We start from the raw sequence: 19,998 nt of genomic DNA, 5'->3' as shown, positions 1-19,998 counted from the left end.
GGTATCTTTCATTGCACAATCCGTCGTGAGACTACTACACATACTTCTTCCTCGCCTTCTCCTCGTCCTCAGCCGTCCACTGCCTTGGCAGCACCGCAAAGACAAGGTACGAAGTATGCGTCTTCAACTCCGGCTCCGTACGATGTATCAGTCTTCCCTCCTTATACAGCGCCCTAGTCTCAAGATCCTTCTTCGCCTTGTCCAGTCGATCATGTTTACTCGGCGGCAACCCTTCTTTGCCGATCGGAGTTTTCTTCTCCTTCTTCACACTTCCCTCTCCATCCCCATTTTCACCCTTCCTCCCCTTCTTCCGCGCCTCTGCCCGCCGCATGATATCCTCCTGCTTCTCCTTCTGCTGGCTGTGAAACGCCGCTGCCCGCCCCTCTACGTCTCTTAGTCTCTGCACTGCTTCTTGCACCGTCGCTGCACTTGCGTTTCCGCCGCGCAGTCCTTCTTCTGCGAGTCCAACTCGCTCCCGGCGCACTTCGAGCCGCTTGGCCTGGATCTCGACCATGTCTATCTCCAGCCATCCGAGCGTGCGCAGCGCTGCGACGGTCTTGGTGACTTGTTCGATGCAGGGACTGAACGTGCATATGCGGATCGCTTTGCGAGGGTTGAGAGGCGAGACAAACGGTTTCCCCATCGCTTGTTGGGAGGATTCGGCGGGCGTTGACGGGTCGGAAGATACTGCCTGCACAGTCGCAGCGGAGGGCGGTGTGCGCGTGAGATGTTTGAGCGCTTGCCATGGCGCTGGGAGATCGAGGAACACCGCGTCGGCCTCTGGGCTGGTGTTGTCATTCAAATTAAAGCCGTCGCCATAGACGTCCCGATGCGTCACTGTGACTACGGGATCGAGACCGTGTTCGACAATTTCGTGCTGCAGTTGCTTTGCGCGTGGCTCGTGGTATTCGAAACTGTATACGCCGCCGTAGCGGGTCTTGTGCTTGCGCTTCTTGGGTACGGTGCCGATTGCGTTGAGCTCTTCTTCCATGTCGGCGGCTGCGTAGGATGTGTCTTCCATGCCCGGTGCGCCATTGTAGACGCAGCGCACGGCGGCGTGCGTGAAGGAGCCGCTGCCTGCGCCGGCCTCGATGAGGTGGTCGCCCGGTCGTACGCGGAGGCGCTGGAGGATGTAGCTGTAGTCTGGGGTGTAGACTACTTGGGTTCGGTGAGGGAGGGAGAGGGTCCATGTCTCTGGTGTTGGCGGTATCAGATGCGCGAAACCGCTGCTGGCTGTTGCTGCTTTAACGATATCCTTCTTCGTCTCTGTAGCATCTGTTGTGGGTGTTTCTGCGCCCTCATCCTTCCCGTCTCTCTTGCGCTTCTTCGATTTCCCTCTCGAGCCTGTGTCGACGACTGATGCTAGCACCTGTGTACCCCATGGCTGGTCGACAAGTGTGCTGTGGGGGAACGAGCCAAAGCGTGTGTTCTCGACCTTTCCTTCTGCATAGTCTGAATCGCCGTTCGGCGCAAGAACAGCTGGTATGAGGTGGTCGCGGCGCAATTGTACTATCCCAAGACTGTGCGCTGCAGAATGTGTTCCCGGATCAAGGAAGGGCGATATGACAGGCGCCATGGCTCGCTGTAGATCGAGAGATATCGATCACCTCTACGCTCATGTGAAGCTCGAAGAATAATTTTAGCGGGGAGCTTTCGACCCTGCAATTGGCGGGGAACGCCAAGGCATGCGCGCGCGAGACTCATGAAGGGGACACGACGACTGCAGCATCCTGAGTCACCCAATTCGCCATTCCTGCAGCTTGACTCCACTTTGCTATTTCCCTCTTCGTTCGTCCTGTCGTTCCTTTCTTGCTGTACGTTACCGTCTCCTTGATGGTCTTTGCTTTTCGTTCTTTGTCCCGCAGAATCCTCACTCCCACTAGCTCCCCGCTCCTGCATTCGAGGACCAACTTCAAGAATCCACCCTTGCAGCTGGTACTCAGAGCCGCCATGGCGACACCAGCGCGCACCCAGCCGCCATGGAATGAACCCAAGTCTACGGTGCCGGCAAAATTGAAAGTCTGGAACTCTCTGACAAGGTCAAAGAATGACTTTATTCCCATCGATCCTGAGGGCAAGGTTGTGAAATGGTACAGCTGCGGCCCCACAGTGTACGACGATGCCCATCTTGGACATGCACGAAACTACGTTACCATTGATGTTTTGAGAAGAATCTTGGCGGGCTACTTCGGTTACAACCTGCAGTTCGTCCAGAACATCACCGACGTTGACGACAAGATCATTCTGCGAGGACGCCAGCAGCACCTTCTTGCACAATTCAAGGCCGAGAACCCAACAATATCGGACGAAGTGTCGAGCACGACCGTTGCGGCCTTTGAGGCTTACGTGAAGAAGAACCTCCCGTTACTGAGCTCGGATCTTTCGCCAGAGAACTTCAACAAGGAGTCAGCTGAGAAGTACGCCAATGTCATTGCCGGCAAGTCTGAAGATGGTCTGAGTGCTCCAGGCGACAAGGAGGCCAAGATCAAGATGCACCTGAAGACCGTTGGGACTGCAGCGACAGCGCTACTAGCGCCGTCGAAATCTACCCCAGAAGACGTTGAGCTGTTCTACGCTGGCGCCGAAGATGTTCTGCTACCATACCTGGACTCGATGCACGGCTCAAAGATCGATGCTAGTGACCACACAGTCTTCACAAAGCTTACTCAGAAGTACGAGGCGCGCTTTATGGAAGACATGCGGAACCTGAACGTTCTGGATCCGGATGTCGTCACTCGAGTCACTGAATACGGTGATCAGATTGTCACTTTCGTTAACAAGATCGTGGACAACGGCTTCGCCTACAAGACAACGGACGGCTCGGTGTACTTCGACATCGACGGTTTCGAGAAGATCCCTGGCAACCACTACGCCCGTCTAGAGCCCTGGAATCGTGGAGACAAGGGACTGCAGGCAGACGGCGAGGGTGCTCTGTCGCAGGCGAAGACGTCTGAGAAGCGCAGTGAGGCTGACTTCGCCCTGTGGAAGTCAAGTAAGCCTGGAGAGCCTGCGTGGAAGTCACCATGGGGCCCTGGGCGACCAGGTTGGCACATTGAGTGCTCTGTGATGGCCAGCGACGTGCTTGGTGAGCAGATGGATATTCACTCTGGTGGTATCGACCTGTGCTTCCCTCACCACGACAAGTAAGTATCAAATGTTTCACTGCAGTGTTTCAGATTACTGACTTGTTCTAGCGAACTCGCACAATCGGAAGCACACTGGTCTGGCGACAAGGGTGGTCGCCAATGGGTGAACTACTTCTTGCACATGGGCCACTTGTCGATATCTGGTAGCAAGATGTCGAAGAGTCTCAAGAACTTCACAACCATTAGAGAAGCGTTGGCGCGTGGAGACTGGACCGCCCGCAGTTTGCGCATCATCTTCCTTATGGGAGGATGGCATGACGGCATCGAGATCACAGATGCTATGCGCAAGGCAGGCTCAGGATGGGAGAGCAGCATTAGCAACTTCTTCTACAAGGTCCGCGACCGCGAGGTAAACCCTATGATCGACTCAACGGGTAAGGAGGACGAACAAATCCTGAAGGCTTTCGAGACTGCGAAGGAGAAGGTCCACAGCGCGCTTTCAGATTCGTTCGACACACCCACTGCAACACGTGCGATTTCGACATTGGTCACAGCCTGCAACTCTGCCAAGCCAGCTGATCTGTCTGACAGTGTCGCCTTCGACATCGCTCGCTACATTACTCGCATCGTCCGCATCTTCGGTCTCGATGGGAACGCAGATCCATACGATGGTGGTATCGGTTGGACTGGCATTGACATCCCTTCAGAAGCGAAAGAGTTTGTTTACGCCGCTGCTCGCGAACGCGATGAAGTCCGCAAGCACGCTGTTGCTGGCGACCTATCAGGGGATGTTCTCGAGTCTATCATCGCACAGCACAAGTCCGCACAACAGCAAGATATCAGCGCCATACCCTACGCTGAGGTTCTGTCCACCTTCCAAGAGAGCCTGCGCGATCTTGCGGAGAAGAAGGCCCCTGCTAAGGACTTCCTTGCTCTCTGCGACGCGTTGCGTGACACACACCTCTGGGACCTCGGCATCTACATTGAAGATCGCGAGAACCTCCCATCGATGGTGCGCCCCGTTGACGCTGAACTGCGCTTCGCACGCAACGAGAAGGAGACTATCGCCCGTCAGAAGGCCGAGGCCAAGCTTAAACGCCAGCGCGAGGAGGCAGAAAGGCAGGCCAAGCTGGCTGAGCAAGCCAAGATCAACCCCAGGGATATGTTCAAGATCGCTGAGTACAGCGCGTGGGACATTGATGGGCTGCCATTGAAGGATAAGGAGGGCAAGGACATCTCGAAGGGTGCGAGCAAGAAGCTTAAGAAGGAGTGGGAGAAGCAGAAGAAGCTCTACGATGAGCATTTGAAGAGCGCTGATGCGTCCTAGGTATGTTGTCTGTTCGCTGACGGTGTATGTAGAGTTCAATAGATACCAAGAACGACCTTCGAAATTTTCGTGATCCAGATCACGACTTCGGAATCATTGATGTTACATTTACCGATTCTTCACGTCTCTCTTATCGTCTCGAATGCACAATCATTGCTCTTGGCTGGTTCGAGACATATACCTCTTCACCTCAATTTGGTACCGTTCCTTTGGATGAATACGCATCAATTCTCAGGCAGTTCCGGGACCAAGATGTCGAATCTTGACAAAGGCAGCAGAGATCGAAAAACATTGCGACATGGCTCAAAGAAAGCTGAATTCCTAGAGCAACGATAGTGCAGCGATGCATTGGAGAGACTAACAGGACGGCTGTTGTGTCGATCGAAGGGATCGAGCTTGACGAACCGAACAATGATGTGACCCATGGAGTCTTACGATCTGAGGGTTCACGTACAAATACTGGAAGCAAAGCTTCAAGGGTTGTACAAAAAGATTGTGGACCTCCATCAGGCGCGTGGTGGAATTTGGAAATGCAATCTTGAACGTACTTACACTATTGCCGTTGGCTATATTCTACTTCTTTCAGAATCGGGGATACGATCTTGAAGGTACACCTGCGACTTGGCATCATCGCCTGTTTCTCATCACTTGTTCTCATTGTGCACATCATCTCTTTACTAGCTTCGTCCACAGTCGTCTTTCAACGCCACTTGTCCCTTCTCGCGTGCTTTCTCTCTCATTGTTTGGCTTTGCCCTCCTGGCTGCGAGACATGTCTACTTTTTTCCTAACAGCAAATAGCTGTCACATCTCCTTTCGTCCATCATGGAACATCTCAACACTCTGATACTCGACTAATATCATTTCTTGTCTCAACACCAGGTTTCAACACGAGTTCTAAGTAGCATTGGGTATCACAATGATGTAGCCATTATGTGTAATTCGATCCTGTGAATCGCAACCTCTACATCTATATGACAGCCCCAAGGCTGCCTTCACGAAACTCTGTTGATGCATATATGATCATCCATACCTTATGACGTCGGAAAGGCTGGACGTCAATTCATGCGATGAGGACTATGTAAGTCGTGGACCCGACTTTGCCTCACTGGCCACTCTTGTAGTTCAGAGATAGCTGGATCGATAATCAGCCAATTTGGCTTGAGCTTCTTCCTCTGTCCGTCCAATGATCGGAGTTACCAGGCAAGGACCTTGGTGTTGTTGGGGTCCCGTCCATGTTACAATACTACCAGCTCTCGAACCTTTGCAATGCTCTTGGCGGGTACTGAAGAACTGAAGGCGCTAACAAAGATGGCTTCCGTACTCTGTACTGCGAACTGCTTACCAGCTCTGGAGGTACCGGCCTGGAGCAGGAGCGGAGTACGTTGTGGGCTTGGCTAGCAGATGTGAGGTCCGGGTACTGTGAAGTACGTGCCGTTGTGGTTGATCTTGCGGACCCTGTCTGGGACAGTGTACAATCCCTTCCCGCGGTCCAGAACAACTGCATCGTCTCTTTACGACGATCCGAAGAGTTTGTACATTACCTTCACATACTCTTCGGCTTGCGCGTACCTCTCGTCATGCTGCTACGATTAGCGCTGTAAAACCATGAATTGGCGGTACTTACTGTCACATGCTCCTTGAAGCCCATGTTACGAGCAGCTGGATCGAGGTAACTAGTAACGATCTGCACGCACCTTAGTCTTGCACTTGACAGCTTGAGCCACAATGGCTTATGTTCCAACCCAGCCGCCCCTTCGAGAGGTGATCAACCGTCGATAACCTACGAGCCAGATGGTAAGATTGTTCATATAACGTCGACACTGTTACACCAAAGCCGGTGCTTTTCGTCGCTGCTGCCATCGCGCTCACGACACTAAGTGGCTCGTTGACAGGCCATTGTGTGCCAGAGATCTTTGCAGCATCAAGATTGCCATTGTAGACCTTCAAGCTTGTTGGAACTTGCTTTCACACCTCTCGTTTCAAACCTAACATCATAGCCACCGAGGACAATGGCAATGAAGATACCGTGGAATTTGGCTACTTCCACCAACTTTGCAAGCTCAACCCAGTGCTTAACATCGCCGAACTCATGCGAGTGGTCTTCCAAGTGCCTCCATAGTCCAGGCGACTGATGGCCACTGCCTGTTGGTTCACTCTCAAGTCAGTCTATCGTCTACCAATACGAATAGAAGGAAGCGTCTGCCAAGCGGGGAAGTGTCGCGGTTGGCGGAGATGACGTTGGGTTGGCGCGCGGTCACGTGAACTTACACATCTCCACGAGCACATTCACGATCCATTTCTTTGAGGCGCCACGATTTCGTATGTTTCCAGGAGGATGTCGTGCTCTTAACTTGAGTTATTCTGTGCTTCCTGAGGTTTGCATAGGTACATATGAATCCGATGTCGCTGTTGATTTTGCTTCAGTTCTATGGGGCAGATGATGTGCTTTGGTCTGTATTCACGCAATCGCTTATCTCCCGACCCCAACACAAATCAGCGTAGGACAATAGAATAAGGATTCGTACAGCGGTATGTCACTGACACAGGGCCCTTAGGTCCCTCAATTTACCCACGTTATAATCGGGCTCTAGCGGCTTATTACGGGCGTTCTCCACCAAGATGATTACCACCCCATTGGACTCTACAATGCCGACAAAACAGTCCCCGCGAAGAGGCCGTAGACACCGACGCGAGTGATGGAAGTATGCATGTACCTACCCACTAGCTTCTTTGCTCACCACCCTGTAGAATGACGAAGTCGGCTGTCCGGAAATGCCATTTCAGGAATCGGAACCAGGCCGCTGGGCTGCAGTCGCATCCTACGCCATCTTTGAACCCGTACTTCAACTTCTTTTCAAACAGAAGAGTCCTGACTATCGAACACTCAGACTCGTCAACTTCTCCAAATTCATATCATCATGGTTCCCTGGCGGTGGCGACCCAAGAGCATCTCGAAGGCACCAACACAGATCAGATCGGAGACTACAGCATCACAGAGTATGGCCGATGGCGCACAGCACCAGTTCCAGCGCAACGAGGTAGACAAAACACATCCCGAACGACAATCTGCGTTATTACTCCATGCAATCCGTCAACCATACGAGGTTGCTATCGATCATGCTGTTCCAGAAATTCAGAACGACACAGAACTACTAGTCAAGGTCACTGCTGCGGGCCTGAACCCCATAGACTGGAAGTCGCCGTAAGTGCGCCCTTTCGAACACCTGGTGTTGATCATTTTTGCTAACAACCGACCAGTGACTTCAACTTCGGTGTACCTGTCTTTCCTTTCATCTCCGGCCGCGAACTATCTGGTGTGGTCGTCAAGGCACCAAAGGCCCCCAATGCTCGTGTACGCGAAGGCGATGTTGTAACAATACCATCAACCGACTATCGCGATCTACGTAAGGCCGCATTCCAAGAATACAGCATAGCGTCATCCTTCAACACCATAAGACTTCCTCATAACGTTTCGGCGGAGTCTGGAAGTATCTTAGGGGTCGCCTTCGTGTCCGCAGTATTGGCGCTAGGCATTTGCATGGGCGTCAGTTTCGAGAATGTCGAAGATGGACCAGACCTTTTGAAGATGGTGCGCAACATTGATCCCGAAAGATTGCCAGCAGATATCCGGAAAGAATGCCTCGAAAACATAAGCAAGGTGGACCATGCCAAAGCTGGAGACTACCTCGTCATCTGGGGCGGCAGCTCGACAAGCGCGCATCTCACAAAACAGATTGCAAGGTTGATGGGCCTAAAGATTGTATCTGTTGTCGACAACGCGAAGCATGGAATAAGGTTGTCCTCGAACGCAGCCACACGTCCGGACTTGCTCGTAGATTCGCACGATCCCGAAAGAGCGATCGACATCATCAAGCGAGCGACAAAGGACAGTGCACGCTTTGGCTTCGACACTGTAGGCAAGGAAACTGCTGCTTATCTTTTGCGCTCACTATCGTCTTCGACTTCACCTATCTCTTCATTGCCAAAATATGTACAGAACTACGAGCGCAAAGACTCCAAGCTCCCCACCCCACCATCGACACCTCTGGAGTTTGCAGAAGGTGCACCACGATCACACTTGGTAGGACTGACGGGACTGCCGAAAACCGATATTCCGGAAGACGTAACATTGCACAACGTACCGATCAAGCTCTACCACGAGATCCCAGAGGTCGGCGAGGCGCTGAGTGCTTGGTGCGAAAGATTACTTGTGAAGGGCTTGTTGGTGCCACCAGACGTTGTAGGGACAGTAGACGGACTAGGCGCGATCAACGAAGGTCTCGACAGGATGAGGAAAAGGGAGATCAGTGGAGGCCGACTTGTAGCTGTTTTGCATTAGGCATGTCGTTCAGTAATGTACACAAAATAGAAGCACTTTTCATAAAAAGTACATGAAAGGCAAACTGGAGGTGTTGACTCAGCCACTTCTCCATGTGTTGATACAAGAATGAACAGTGGATATGGGAGTATATCCAATTGTTCCAAATATCAACGCTCCTTTCATTCCAATGTAGTGCACGATGGCACTACTAAAGTAGCAATTGACCACCATCAAGCAGAAAAGTGAGCGCATTACTAGCGTTCACGAGATGGGGTGACTGAGCTCCTCCAGCTCCAAGCAAGTTCATTGCGCCCCAAATGCCAGGAGCTGAGACGTGGCAAAGACCAAGGATGGTCATGCTGAAGAACGTGCTTCGATACCATTTTGCTGTGGTTGTTACTTTAATAGACAAAACAGTTTTGAACGTTCACGTATTTGGATAGTCGCGCCTCTCGACTTCGACGTCACTGCCAGATTCTATGGATGGCACTTGTGTAGCCATGCTTGACAATATCTAACCTCCAGATGTAGATCGGTCTGCGGAAGGGTTGACTTTCATATACTCCTGCAAGTCTAGCAATCTTCTCGTGGTGTCAGAGGCTTTCGCAAAAGGTTAGCCCATCGTACGCCAAAAGCTGGTAAGCACGCACCTGCATGCCCGCCAGTACCGTACGACCCTGTTGCCATGACCCCGGTACACGGTGCGAATGTTTCTGGATTTCTTCAAAGCAAGCCCAAATGCAACCAAACTACCGTTGCACGTTACGGCGGTAACACACGCAATGCGCGGCGCAGATTGCGCCAGGGATGATTCGAGTAGATCGTCGCCAGTGTATCTCGCGGATTGATCTTACAACCTCACATCCTCCCAATCCTGACTCTTCGAGAATCCCAAATGAAACCTCCCCGTCTTCGCAAAGCTCAAAGTAGCAACATCCGTCTCAAAATTCACCACCTTCCCACCAACGTCCCCCGAATCAGCCAAGAAGTGAGCATGTATCCTCGGCCCACAAATTCCCTTCATCCACGTCGGCACTACATACCCAAAAACAATGCCCTTCTTATCATGCTGCTCCCCGCCATCCACGAACTCCACAAACTTGAACATGCCCACAACCTTGAACGGCGCAAGCGTATTCACAGCCCTCGCATGCGCCAATCTTGGACTCGAGAACAGATCATCTAGACTCTCCATGTCGAGGGATGGTACTTCCATGCGAAATGTGGGGCGGAAGATGGTGACCATTGCGAAAGGGAGACGGGTGTCCATAGGTGCTGGGGTGGCTTTGTTGTCACTTGAGAGGGCGTAGGCTTCGCCGTTATTCAGGATCATGAGACGTCCGTCTTCATAGCTGCCGATGCCGTCGGTGCCGTGGGATGTGAGGTCTGCTGTACATGGTTGGCCTTGACTGAAGCCGGCAGCTGTGGCGGCGGTGGTGCCGAATTGGAAGATGTCGTTGGGTATTGAAGCGACCATTGTGTGATATGTTTTTGATTTGCTTTGCAAGGGATATGGTGTCGAGATGTGAGATGCGCAAGTATATATTGGTGAATCCGGGTGTCGAGGAGAGCCGGATGTTGATGTCCGGAGAATATCCGGTCACTCGATTTGAGTGTAATGGATGTCAATCCAACCACCTTGAGAAACGGTGCACAAATAGCCAAAGCGTAATGGCTGCAAGGCAGCAGCGAAATATTCCCTACCTAATTCAATGGATGCACCGTCGTGATGTCGTAAAGAGGCTCTAGGTCATGGCTGGCACAGAAATAGACGAAGTTTTCGGGCGTGTCCAGATTGGATCAAACATTCATTCGCGAGCTTCCAAGAGTACACTCTTTGATACAAGAAGCTCAGGGGAAGTCGCATTGTTGCTGGTGAAGAAGGTGCAGCAAGGCGCAGAGCCAATGAACGTCGTGCTTACATAACACGCTCTTGGCGCATCACGCAGCTCCAACAACCTCATCATAGTTCACGACGCCTACCCCAGCACTTCCAGCCGGTCGTCCGCCTGTCCACAACACACAATGCTCTCCCGAACCCTCCGCGCACGCAGCGCCCTGCGCCTCGCCACCCCATCCTTCCGGGCCACCTACTCGTCGCAGAAGAAGGCCGAAGTGCCCGCCAACGACCCCGTCGCGCGCAAAGAAGTGCAGACCGTTTCCGAGACCAATGCGACCGCTACCTCCTCGGAAGGCGCGTTCGACAAGGTCCTGCAGGAAAGCGTCGAGCAAGGCGAGAAGCTGAGGAAGCAGCAAGCTCCCAACCGCCAGGGTATCTGGAGCAGGAGCCAGCAGCCCAGGGAGATTGCAATGAGCGGACCGAGGTTCGAGCAGAGCATTATGGAGGACCAGGTACGTCATATATGCCAACTGGGGCGGGACAAGTGCAATTGAGGGAAATATGCGGGGTTTCCAAGAGTGGAGGAGGACTTGTGTGTTCCAAGGGAGCGATAGAACAATTGCTGACGCATTATGTGCAGCCTCGCCCATACGCTGCGATCGACCTCATTCACCAGCAGCCCGTTCGCTGGACGCACGAGCGCATCGTTTCTTGCGATGGCGGAGGCGGCCCCCTCGGTCACCCCAGGATCTTCATCAACACCGATAAGCCCCAGATCTGCTGGTGCACATACTGCGGTCTTCCTTTCGTACGTCAAGATCCTGTTCGAGATCCAGATTCACGGTGTTTGGGCACTCCTATTAGAGTGGACTCAGGCTGACACAGTACAGGCTCACGAGCACCACCGCGCACACCTCGAGTCCCTTCCCGCAGACCAGCTCTCATACCCGCTCGGACCCAAGGGCAACGCCGCTGAGGTCAACGAGGCACAGAAGGTCACAAACGAGCCTCTCGCACAACGGTAGATCAAAGAAGCAAAGGAGAGAGAGGATGTGTGCTTGTAAATATATAGTGAAAGCAAGAAGATGTTATGTTTGCTACTTCTCGGACCATACCCGTACTGTATGCTGATGTTGTTCGCTAGAGCCACTTCGCGATATTTTCTCGTAATCTACGACGACACAGGAACACCAAGCCGGAAGCCCACAAGCGTAGTCGAGATAACTGTAAGTAGATGACCACTCGCGTTTTCTCCTCACAGAAGGCGGAGGTTCGCCAGATTCGAGTTCCAGGATTGCTCCACTGCAACGATTCGCCAAACCTCTTCCAGGAACCTATCATGCAGGTCTTGCAATTTGGCGTTCTGGTAGTCCGGCGCCACACTGAGCTGGCCACCTTGGTCATTCCCGATAATTCCGAATATCGCAAGATATCGATCCATTGGATTTGTCGATTGGCGGTGTCGAAAATCGAAAGCAAGATCGAGATGATTTCTTTAAGAACTACACCTTCCCTCTCGGCAGCCTGCCGCATCTGTGTCTCGAGGATGTTCATGAGCGGGCTCCAGTCGAGTGTGCTGGGCAGTTCACCATAACATGCAAAGAACGGTGAGATGGCTGTGGCCTCGATACGGATGACTAGAGACTTCATCGTCTGCAGGTCGCCGTTCCACGAAACCTGGTGCTCGCCGCAGAGGAGAGTTGTATGTTGAGCTAGCGTAGCTTCTTGAACGGTCCATATCCGCTGGAACCAAGGTCGAGTCAAAATGTCTGCAAGACCCTGCTCGACCCCAGGTAGAGTAGAGTACGTCCAAGGAAGGTTGGGTAAACCAGCGGCGTTGTTGGTGAAGAAATGCAAGGCCTGCATGCCGTCTCGGTCCGATCAGTAGGCCGACCTAAGTACACCACAACATTCTCGGCGTAACTGTCGATTTGGCCCATAATCCTAATCTGATGCCCTTTCTCTTCCATTGCGGACAGATCTAACCGCATCGAGTTGTAACGGCTCTAGATCAGGTCTCAAGTCGGACTGGGACGGTGTGGAATGACACGATTGAGTATGTGTAAACAAGGACTACAATGCGGTGACTGCAATCACACAATGACAACGGTGCGTTCTGTCGCTCGCTGATTAAACCAGCTCTTCTCCATATTTTTTGCAAGACCAACTCTCACGAATGAGTCTGTGTCTGGCTCACACTGCAATAGGAGCATGACAATTCTTTCAACATCCCTCGCAGATTCAGCGTCAGCATATAAGCCAAAACATAGAACCGAGGCCCAATCACAAACAGTATCCAATCCCGCAAACCAATGTCTCGAGCCTCTTGCCTGATAGTAGAGATGACCAGCACAGGCATCAATGCTGACCTGGAGCGGATCACGATCCATGTATTTAGGCCTGTTCATGCATTCCAGTACGAAGTCAGTTCCCGAAACGGTGCTGCCACGAAGAGTGACACTGGCAGAGATGATGCGTCCGAATGGATCCATTGTGGCTGGGGTGCTCTGAGCATGGAGCAGAGCACATACTGGAACGGGTTGATAGGCAAGCGCGTATGTTATACTTCTTGGAGCAGTAATCCAGGAGAATGTGGGCCTGGTAAGAACGATCTTTGCTGACTCCGTTCTCGAGTTCAGGTACCAGCCTAGCTGAAAACAAAAGCCTTTCTCCCACATGCCTGCAATGTATTGCCCAGGATGCAGCGATTGGGTGCGCCGAGCAATACCGGAGAGAGCGGGCAATGCATCGCTCGCATATGAGAGGCTTCGAGAGCTAAATTCTCGAGCAACTCTAGTCCACTCCACGAAAAATTGGTATCCTGCACCATCGTCCAAGGAGAGCGCTCGAAGCGTTTGCGGATCTGTTGGGGGCCATGTGGCGAGATTGTATGCGGGGCGTATGATATGATTAGGCTCTTCTCCTTGGCACTCGCATCTGGATCCCGTCTTGCATTGAAAAAGGACCTCGTCGGGGCAAAAGTGAACAATTCGTGTGGCCAATACGCCCTCCTGCATTGCCCATCCTCTTCTGGAAAGCGGCAGATGATCAAGATTCGCTCGCACAGTGTGTGCACGCCGAACCTCGTCATGATTACTTATTTGTCTTGCGTCCAAGGTGATAGCATGCCTCTTGTTTCTCGTAACTATCTCAAATGGGCGGTGACGTGGATGAAGAAAACCCTGCGTGGCATCTGCCGCCAGCGAAGCCGCGAGGACGACGTGCGCGCTTGAGTATATGTCTGCCATCTTAGCAGCTTCGGTGGCCCACTCTTCTCCGTCATCTTGTACGATACAAAGAGAGTCGATCCAGATGTAGCTCAAGCCGAGCCCGCGACAGACGAAGATGGCGTCCTTTAGTGTTTTTGGAAGATTCGAGAACTCAAGATATCCATAACGAGTCGTCAGGTTCGCGTTCGTCGTGATCGGCTGCTTGTTTGTGCCCCAGCAGTAACTCAGCGCAGCGAAACGGACTGGTTCCGTAGGCGAAGCCAGGCAAATGTCTTTATCAAGCCTTAGCAAGCGTTTTGGCCTAGATGTACCCTCATTTGCAGATGTACTGCAGACTTGATGGGTATCTCTACATTGATCAATCCAAGCTTTGATCTCTTTCAGTAATGTTGCTGATGCAGGATCCAAGCTTACATGGTACTTCGACAGAGGAAATGGGTTATGTATGTTGCGTGGTTCTGAGGCATTCAGCTATGGACATCCTCAGGCCACGATAAGCACAAACCTATGGAAAAGACATGGATATGGCAGTGCTCTTCAGTTAAAAGCCGATCTGAGGTACCATAATCGAAGAACTGAAGATTCAAGAACCCGCCCGCTTTGTTGTGAGATATATAAACACGTGACGGTTTCTCTGCTTGGTTTTCGAAGACACGATCGTAGACCTGTATAAACACATCGCAGGTAGGGCAAACAGACCGGAAGTTACCGATTCGTAATGCGGTCTGTCCGAGGTGCGTGTACCCGTCAGCGTTGGTCGAATGGCGAAAGAAATCCGAGAAGCCACAGGCTCTGCAGCTTAACCCGTACAATGCAAGATCTTGACTTGAGAGCCATCTTAGCTCGGTCCAATTTCGCAAAGCTGACTTCAAAGGCGGACCAGAACGTTTCAATGCCATGTGTCTATCGATGGGTAAGTGAGAGTAGTATCAGTCCGCAGGCTGACCCACAGTATCGTGAAGCCGTTCATGATTCTCTGCTTGCGCCCTGGGCCGCTTGATTTTATAGTAGCCATTTCTACACAGAAGCCTAGCTATCGCTTGGTATTCAGGCGTGATCTGAGGCTAGTACAGTGATCGGAAAAGTGCCAGAGCCTGCTCCTTCAAGTTATTGCACTCGACGTAGGAAGACACATGGTGATGAGTGATGCGAGCTGATGGATCTTACGCCAAGTGCCGACAGCCTTGCCACACAACTATTCAATCCGCAGAACAAGCATCTCGTCCTGAATTCGCACGTTGGAGCTATCATCGTTGGTCAAGCCTTCCAAGTTGTTAAGGTCTAGAGATCGGGGAGGTTCACGGGTCGACAGATTGCGCTCGTCTCCACCTTCCCTCCGCCACGTCTTTCCTTCCGCTCCTGCCCCGCCCCGCCAGCCGCCGCCATGACATCAGCCTCTTTCCGCGCACCTTGACAGGTCGCAAACCCCCAATGTCCTCACAACACACCTCAATCTCCCCACTTACTACCTTCTTGATCGCGGCTTTCTTTCTACTCTCCCTCTTCCCCGCAACATTCGTCTCAGTTCTCTGGGCCCCCTACAATTCGCTCGCCTCATACTATATTCCTGTCGCAGCACCCCGCAGCACAGTGCTTTGCTCGAGTCCGAATATCTGCACAATACCACCAACCATGTCTTGGTAAGCCCCCACGCCTTCCACACTTCCCAACCCTAGCTAACGAGTGCTATACAGGTTTCAAAAGCAATTCACCCTCCCCTCGCGCAGCCGCGGTTCCTACCTAATCACCGACACAATCCTCAAAGAGCTCCCCGAGATCAAAAACTACAAAACCGGGCTCCTCAACCTCTTCATCCAGCACACGTCCTGCGCGCTCTCGCTGAACGAGAACTGGGACGAGGATGTGCGCGCCGACATGAGCACGGCATTGGACAGGATAGTGCCGGAGGACAAGAAGGGGCAGGGCCTGTACAGACATGATGCGGAGGGCAGTGATGATATGCCTGCGCATGTGAAGAGCGCGCTTATTGGCGCGAGCGTGACGATTCCGATTACGAATGGAAGATTGAATACGGGGACATGGCAGGGGATTTGGTATTTGGAGTTTAGGGATATGAAGCATTCGAGGAAGATTGTTGCGACGATTCAGGGCGAGAAGAACTAAACTGAAGGGGAAGGAGATCTGGATGATCAAGAGAGGTCGAAGATTTAGGCAGTGACACGATAGCCGTGTATATGAGTAGAAGAGGAGGCAACAAGGCGTCACGAATAAATGTACACAAATGTATTGAGTATACCAAGCAGCCGGCTATACACTCAATCCTCCAAACGCCAGCCACGAAATATCGAGAGACCTTTGTGGCGAGAACGTCGGCTCTGGGAATGTTGGATATCGTTGGGTGAGAAGCGCCGTGACGTAAAGGATGTTGGGGCGGGAGAGACCGATTCGCAATTTGGAGGCCGTGTAGAAATTGTCAAGGTATTGGAGATGGCAGCAGATCGTGTTTCGAGATCCAAGATGTGATCATCCAACAGGAGGGGGGGGGGGCAGTTTCAGCCGCGGTGAAAGACGAGGAAACCCAGCTCGGCGTCCATGAGCCATTGACCCGGGTAGCACTCGTTCTCGATCTGGTAGAAGGTCCTTAGGTGCCACTCGCCGTTGCGCTCCCGGCACCAGAAAGGGTCGTCGTCGCGAGCATCGGCGGGCTTGATCTTCCTGGCGCTGTATGCACCGCGCTCCGTCGCAATCCTTCGGTTTTCCATCTGGATGTCCTCGCGTGTCATAGTGTGTGCACATGCAGTCCTTGTCTCTCTCACTGGGGCTTGCGGCGCAGTGGTGACTGGGACATGGTTGTTGGTGACGCGGTAGGTGGTCGTCGTCGTAGTTGGGCCAGGCGGATAGACGTATGCCGTATGTCCGTAAGTCGGCACCGTGTTGTAGTAAGACCTCTGATATGGAGAATAGAAGTTAGCAAGTGGGTACATCGAGCCATAGAGTCCGTAGTTGTAGTAGCTTCCAAGCCCACCATAGGTGGAGTAGCTTGGGTAGTAGCTCGAGCCGTAGTAGCTGGCGCCGGAGTATGGGTAGGAGTAAGTTGAAGTGTTGTATACCGGGTATGCAGGGCTAGCGTAACCTACACCTCCAACGCCGTAGCCGTAGCCGTAGCCGGTCATGATGCCGCCAGCGACGCCGGAGGGGTATGCGCCGTTTGCCTGCTGGCCTGCGTAGGTGAGGACGCCGCGCTGACCGTATCGAGGTGTGTAGACGTAATTGTGGCGCGGCTTTGGGTAGCCCTCCATGACCATGATGCTGAGTGACGCTCGGCGAGTGGAAGCGATTGTTGTGTTGGGGAAGTGGTGGTGGGGTGTGGGACGATGAGGAAAAGCTGTGCCGAAGAAGGCGCAGGTGAAGGCGGGGTGAAGGTAGGTAAGAAGCAACCCCAGGCAGATGAGAAGGAAGCGTCTTTGGGGTTGAGTCAGACTGACTAACAGCGTTCGAGGTCCAGTTCGAGCCAGTGCACGTGGACAAGCGGTGTGATGAAGGCAAGTGCGAGGGGAGACCAAACGAAATTGAGAGGAAACTGTCCACTCACCATGTTGTAGGCGCTCGGCATGAGAGCGCGACCCCCAGACATGTAGCTACCAGTGCTATGTACGTAGCCTCGAGGTACCATTGCTGAGGTAGCCATGGCTCGGTGGTAGCCAACATTTGCAGGGTACCGTGCAGGGTATGACACGGCGCCGCCCACGTAGTGAGCTCTAGGAGGGCGAGCATAGTACCTCGAAGGATAGTAAGACGCTCCATACCTGCGGCGCCAGGAGCTTCGGTGTCGAGGCATGACCACCTCTTCCTGGAACCGCACGCCATTCTGGACGCGGGTCCTCGTGGTGTATCTGGTCCTGTCGTCAAAACACATTTTGGTGCTGCGACTTGTTGTCGAATGAGAAAGGCTGAGAGAATTTTGGTGCAATTGGGAGTGGACAGCAAACGGCCGTTGACGTACTATCGTCCGAGGAAGACCCTTCACCACAAGTGCCTTGCTCTCCACTGTACGCGCACGTGGACACTTGAGTGCGGCTATCCAAGCTTCCATTGTCTTTTGCGAGCTACCGCTTTTGCAGGGCCTGTTTCTTCTTTTGCTGAATCTTGCTGAATCGAATGTGCCTCAGCTGTAACACTGTTCGAACGAGATCTGGAGCGCTTCCATCACTCAACAATGCTGCAGCTTATGGAATCATCCTTCCTCAACTCTTCGTAGCTTTCTCAGCGGCCTTCAATGGCACCGCACCACCTTCAAGAGCTCCAGTGCCCGCCGCCTTCTTAACGTCCGGCTTCTTCCCCCTTCCAAACATGGTCTTGAACCTCCTAATCACCGGAAGAACCGCCCACCTCGCAAACCCCGGAGTGCCCCAAACACTAAACATAATCCTGACCGGCAGCAACGCCTTCGTAATCGTATACGCCGTCGCAAATTCAACCAACACTCTCGCCCCACCCTCTCCCAAATTCCACACCCGATCCCGCCTCCGCATCTCAACCTCGACTTCCGCCTCGGCGACGTCCTCGCTCCGGACCCAGCCTTTGCGTTTGAAGTACGCCCCGAACCGCTCGACGCCGGCGAGCACCCATGCGCCCTCGGCGAACCAGGAGGGCAGCCAGTGCGTGTAGTGGAACGTGGCTGCGAGGCCGAGTAGCGGGACTATGGCGGTGAGTTCGTGCAGGATCAGGAAGGAGGTTATGTGCGAGAGGGGCGCGGTGGCGAGCGCGGAGGTGTATTTGTGCAGGAATTTGGGGAGGCGGCGGTTGAAGCGGTCGATGCGGGAGGCGGAGGTTGGTGGTGGTGTGGGTTGTGTTGCGAAGCGTCGAGGGCGGAAGGTGTGGATGTTTGGGATTCTGCGCTGCGCTGCTCGTAGGAGAATTCGTTGTATCATGATGGGCGATTGGGATGTGCTTTTGTCCGAGCTTGGGCAGGCTTGAAGAACGGATGTGAAGAGAGTTCAAGCGCTCCGTTGACGCATGACGTTCGAACATCGTGCGCCTCGGCTTCGACGCGTCGACGCGCTGCATTACCATCCTTGTTTATCCTCCACACCTTGAACATCAACGACGAATTCGGGCGCCCTACGCTTCGTTCGCACCTGCAAACACACAGAATAGCGTCCCTTAATTTCAAGCTGCGCATTGAAACCTACCACAAAACGACTTGCGCCATCACCTGAAGCCCTGCCCGATCTGTGATCGAGCGATTCAAGAGAAAGGGACGCATAGAACGAACGTGACGGGTCCAGAAATCTGCAACATCTGGAAAGATGGATCCATCCCACCAGCACGGCGCCTACGCGTTTCTCCCCTACCTCCCCTCCACACCACACGCAGACCCTCCCTTCTTCAACATCAAGCACACATCAACATGGACATACTGCGGCCCGCTCCTCACACCGCCTCACCTCCCCTCATCACTACAAGCCTGGTCTTCCATCGCAGTAACTCCACCATCCGCATTACTCACGCGCCTCATCCCGCTCCTCACCTTCCTCGAAGATTTCCTAATCGCGGCGGGAGTCCAGCACTACTGGCTAACCTTGCGCGCAACAACGCCGACCAAGGAGTATGATGTGCCGCGGTGGCATGTGGATGACGACTTCTTGTCGCCTCTATCCAGCACTTCCGCGCCAGGGGATGTGAGTGGGGAGAGTAAGAAAGGGAAAGGAGCGGGGAGGCAGAGTAGGGAAGGGGGTTGGAAACTGTGCACCACGCTCGTCGGCCCCTCGACGCTGTTTTTGCGGCAATCTAGGAATGCGGCGGCACTGCGTATATTGCGCGACACGAAGAGGAAGGAGAGCGAGAAGCGTCCACACGTTTGCTCCTCGATCCGGTGCGCGGGCTGTTTTGATACAGGGGAAGCCGTCCGCCGTACCTGCGCTACTTCATTCGCGGGTGAAGACGTCGTGCAGGCGGAGTATGGGGAGGTAGCGTTCTTCCGCATTGGTGAAGAGGCAGGGGCAGTGCATTCTGAGCCACCGTGTGGGATGGACAGGTTGTTTGTGAACATTGTGCCTGGAACGGAGGACGAGTTGAGAAGATTAATGTGTCGATACGGTATGTCGTTTCCGCGGGCGTGGAGTTTAGGACTGCCTAGCCACCCGGTATCTGTTGATGAACTCCGAGACGGAAAGTATGATGTAGAGATCAGACAGCACGATGAGCAACGAACGGATTGAAGTATCAAAGC

The 19,998-nt window shown here is 53.1% G+C and overlaps 13 protein-coding genes across 13 annotated transcripts; 5 read left to right on the top strand and 8 right to left on the bottom strand.

Annotated features, from left to right (window-relative positions):
- Positions 1-34: 34 nt before the first annotated feature.
- Positions 35-1,607, bottom strand: BU25DRAFT_447251 (tRNA methyltransferase complex GCD14 subunit; the record flags this gene model as incomplete). Its single annotated transcript, XM_033709534.1, has 1 exon — positions 35-1,607. The coding sequence occupies exon 1, from the start codon at positions 1,574-1,576 to the stop codon at positions 35-37; it is 1,542 nt and encodes a 513-aa protein (XP_033563427.1). The 5' UTR covers positions 1,577-1,607.
- Positions 1,608-1,759: 152 nt separating this feature from the next.
- BU25DRAFT_364274 (uncharacterized protein) lies at positions 1,760-4,469 on the top strand. The gene is made up of 2 exons (XM_033703783.1): positions 1,760-3,143; positions 3,195-4,469. Exons 1-2 carry the CDS (start codon positions 1,834-1,836, stop codon positions 4,411-4,413), a joined length of 2,529 nt encoding a protein of 842 aa, XP_033563426.1. The 5' UTR covers positions 1,760-1,833; the 3' UTR covers positions 4,414-4,469.
- Positions 4,470-5,925: 1,456 nt separating this feature from the next.
- On the bottom strand, positions 5,926-6,711 carry BU25DRAFT_430069 (bacterial luciferase-like protein; the record flags this gene model as incomplete). Its single annotated transcript, XM_033708585.1, has 5 exons — positions 5,926-5,994; positions 6,039-6,073; positions 6,157-6,355; positions 6,405-6,567; positions 6,683-6,711. The coding sequence occupies 5 exons, from the start codon at positions 6,709-6,711 to the stop codon at positions 5,926-5,928; spliced, it is 495 nt and encodes a 164-aa protein (XP_033563425.1).
- Positions 6,712-6,908: 197 nt separating this feature from the next.
- On the top strand, positions 6,909-8,753 carry BU25DRAFT_465320 (GroES-like protein; the record flags this gene model as incomplete). Its single annotated transcript, XM_033710649.1, has 2 exons — positions 6,909-7,616; positions 7,673-8,753. Exons 1-2 carry the CDS (start codon positions 7,333-7,335, stop codon positions 8,751-8,753), a joined length of 1,365 nt encoding a protein of 454 aa, XP_033563424.1. The 5' UTR covers positions 6,909-7,332.
- Positions 8,754-9,204: 451 nt separating this feature from the next.
- Positions 9,205-10,569, bottom strand: BU25DRAFT_409138 (uncharacterized protein). The gene has a single exon (XM_033705990.1). It carries the CDS (start codon positions 10,210-10,212, stop codon positions 9,586-9,588), a length of 627 nt encoding a protein of 208 aa, XP_033563423.1. The 5' UTR covers positions 10,213-10,569; the 3' UTR covers positions 9,205-9,585.
- A 151-nt stretch (positions 10,570-10,720) lies between these two features.
- Positions 10,721-11,661, top strand: BU25DRAFT_409136 (NADH-ubiquinone oxidoreductase). The gene is made up of 3 exons (XM_033705989.1): positions 10,721-11,087; positions 11,216-11,383; positions 11,466-11,661. The coding sequence occupies exons 1-3, from the start codon at positions 10,761-10,763 to the stop codon at positions 11,598-11,600; spliced, it is 630 nt and encodes a 209-aa protein (XP_033563422.1). The 5' UTR covers positions 10,721-10,760; the 3' UTR covers positions 11,601-11,661.
- On the bottom strand, positions 11,586-12,554 carry BU25DRAFT_18581 (uncharacterized protein). The gene has a single exon (XM_033700966.1). The coding sequence runs from the start codon at positions 12,439-12,441 to the stop codon at positions 11,716-11,718; it is 726 nt and encodes a 241-aa protein (XP_033563421.1). The 5' UTR covers positions 12,442-12,554; the 3' UTR covers positions 11,586-11,715.
- Positions 12,555-13,019: 465 nt separating this feature from the next.
- Positions 13,020-14,183, bottom strand: BU25DRAFT_325919 (HET-domain-containing protein; the record flags this gene model as incomplete). Its single annotated transcript, XM_033702292.1, has 2 exons — positions 13,020-13,658; positions 13,722-14,183. Coding segments are annotated over 2 exons (1,101 nt in total), but the record flags the coding sequence as incomplete, so codon positions are not given.
- Positions 14,184-15,236: 1,053 nt separating this feature from the next.
- BU25DRAFT_389242 (UPF0047-domain-containing protein) lies at positions 15,237-16,394 on the top strand (the record flags this gene model as incomplete). Its single annotated transcript, XM_033704509.1, has 2 exons — positions 15,237-15,445; positions 15,500-16,394. The coding sequence occupies 2 exons, from the start codon at positions 15,237-15,239 to the stop codon at positions 15,927-15,929; spliced, it is 639 nt and encodes a 212-aa protein (XP_033563419.1). The 3' UTR covers positions 15,930-16,394.
- BU25DRAFT_389241 (uncharacterized protein) lies at positions 16,319-17,065 on the bottom strand (the record flags this gene model as incomplete). Its single annotated transcript, XM_033704508.1, has 1 exon — positions 16,319-17,065. The coding sequence occupies one exon, from the start codon at positions 17,063-17,065 to the stop codon at positions 16,319-16,321; it is 747 nt and encodes a 248-aa protein (XP_033563418.1).
- Positions 17,066-17,160: 95 nt separating this feature from the next.
- On the bottom strand, positions 17,161-17,862 carry BU25DRAFT_18568 (uncharacterized protein). The gene is made up of 2 exons (XM_033700965.1): positions 17,770-17,862; positions 17,161-17,659 (listed from the first exon to the last, which is right to left on the bottom strand). The coding sequence occupies exon 2, from the start codon at positions 17,602-17,604 to the stop codon at positions 17,251-17,253; it is 354 nt and encodes a 117-aa protein (XP_033563417.1). The 5' UTR covers positions 17,605-17,659; positions 17,770-17,862; the 3' UTR covers positions 17,161-17,250.
- Positions 17,766-18,752, bottom strand: BU25DRAFT_409133 (uncharacterized protein). The gene has a single exon (XM_033705988.1). The coding sequence runs from the start codon at positions 18,695-18,697 to the stop codon at positions 18,011-18,013; it is 687 nt and encodes a 228-aa protein (XP_033563416.1). The 5' UTR covers positions 18,698-18,752; the 3' UTR covers positions 17,766-18,010.
- A 323-nt stretch (positions 18,753-19,075) lies between these two features.
- Positions 19,076-19,987, top strand: BU25DRAFT_389235 (uncharacterized protein; the record flags this gene model as incomplete). Its single annotated transcript, XM_033704507.1, has 2 exons — positions 19,076-19,413; positions 19,453-19,987. The coding sequence occupies 2 exons, from the start codon at positions 19,076-19,078 to the stop codon at positions 19,985-19,987; spliced, it is 873 nt and encodes a 290-aa protein (XP_033563415.1).
- Between the last annotated feature and the right edge of the window lie 11 nt (positions 19,988-19,998).

The sequence above is a fragment of the Macroventuria anomochaeta genome (assembly GCF_010093625.1).
Source record: "Macroventuria anomochaeta strain CBS 525.71 unplaced genomic scaffold BU25scaffold_10, whole genome shotgun sequence".
NCBI lineage: Eukaryota > Fungi > Ascomycota > Dothideomycetes > Pleosporales > Didymellaceae > Macroventuria > Macroventuria anomochaeta.
Note: the sequence above shows the minus strand (reverse complement) of the source record. Positions and strands in the feature narration are given on the sequence as shown.

Excerpts from the sequence above, each read along its gene's own strand:
- BU25DRAFT_364274 (XM_033703783.1), top strand. The coding sequence starts at position 1,834 with ATGGTCTTTGCTTTTCGTTCTTTGTCCCGCAGAATCCTCACTCCCACT. Across the intron at positions 3,144-3,194 it reads TGCTTCCCTCACCACGACAA|CGAACTCGCACAATCGGAAG; the intron begins GTAAGTATCAAA and ends GACTTGTTCTAG.
- BU25DRAFT_409138 (XM_033705990.1), bottom strand. The coding sequence starts at position 10,212 with ATGGTCGCTTCAATACCCAACGACATCTTCCAATTCGGCACCACCGCC.
- BU25DRAFT_409136 (XM_033705989.1), top strand. The coding sequence starts at position 10,761 with ATGCTCTCCCGAACCCTCCGCGCACGCAGCGCCCTGCGCCTCGCCACC. Across the intron at positions 11,088-11,215 it reads AGAGCATTATGGAGGACCAG|CCTCGCCCATACGCTGCGAT; the intron begins GTACGTCATATA and ends CATTATGTGCAG. Across the intron at positions 11,384-11,465 it reads CATACTGCGGTCTTCCTTTC|GCTCACGAGCACCACCGCGC; the intron begins GTACGTCAAGAT and ends GACACAGTACAG.
- BU25DRAFT_18581 (XM_033700966.1), bottom strand. The coding sequence starts at position 12,441 with ATGCAGGCCTTGCATTTCTTCACCAACAACGCCGCTGGTTTACCCAAC.
- BU25DRAFT_18568 (XM_033700965.1), bottom strand. The coding sequence starts at position 17,604 with ATGCCTCGACACCGAAGCTCCTGGCGCCGCAGGTATGGAGCGTCTTAC.
- BU25DRAFT_409133 (XM_033705988.1), bottom strand. The coding sequence starts at position 18,697 with ATGATACAACGAATTCTCCTACGAGCAGCGCAGCGCAGAATCCCAAAC.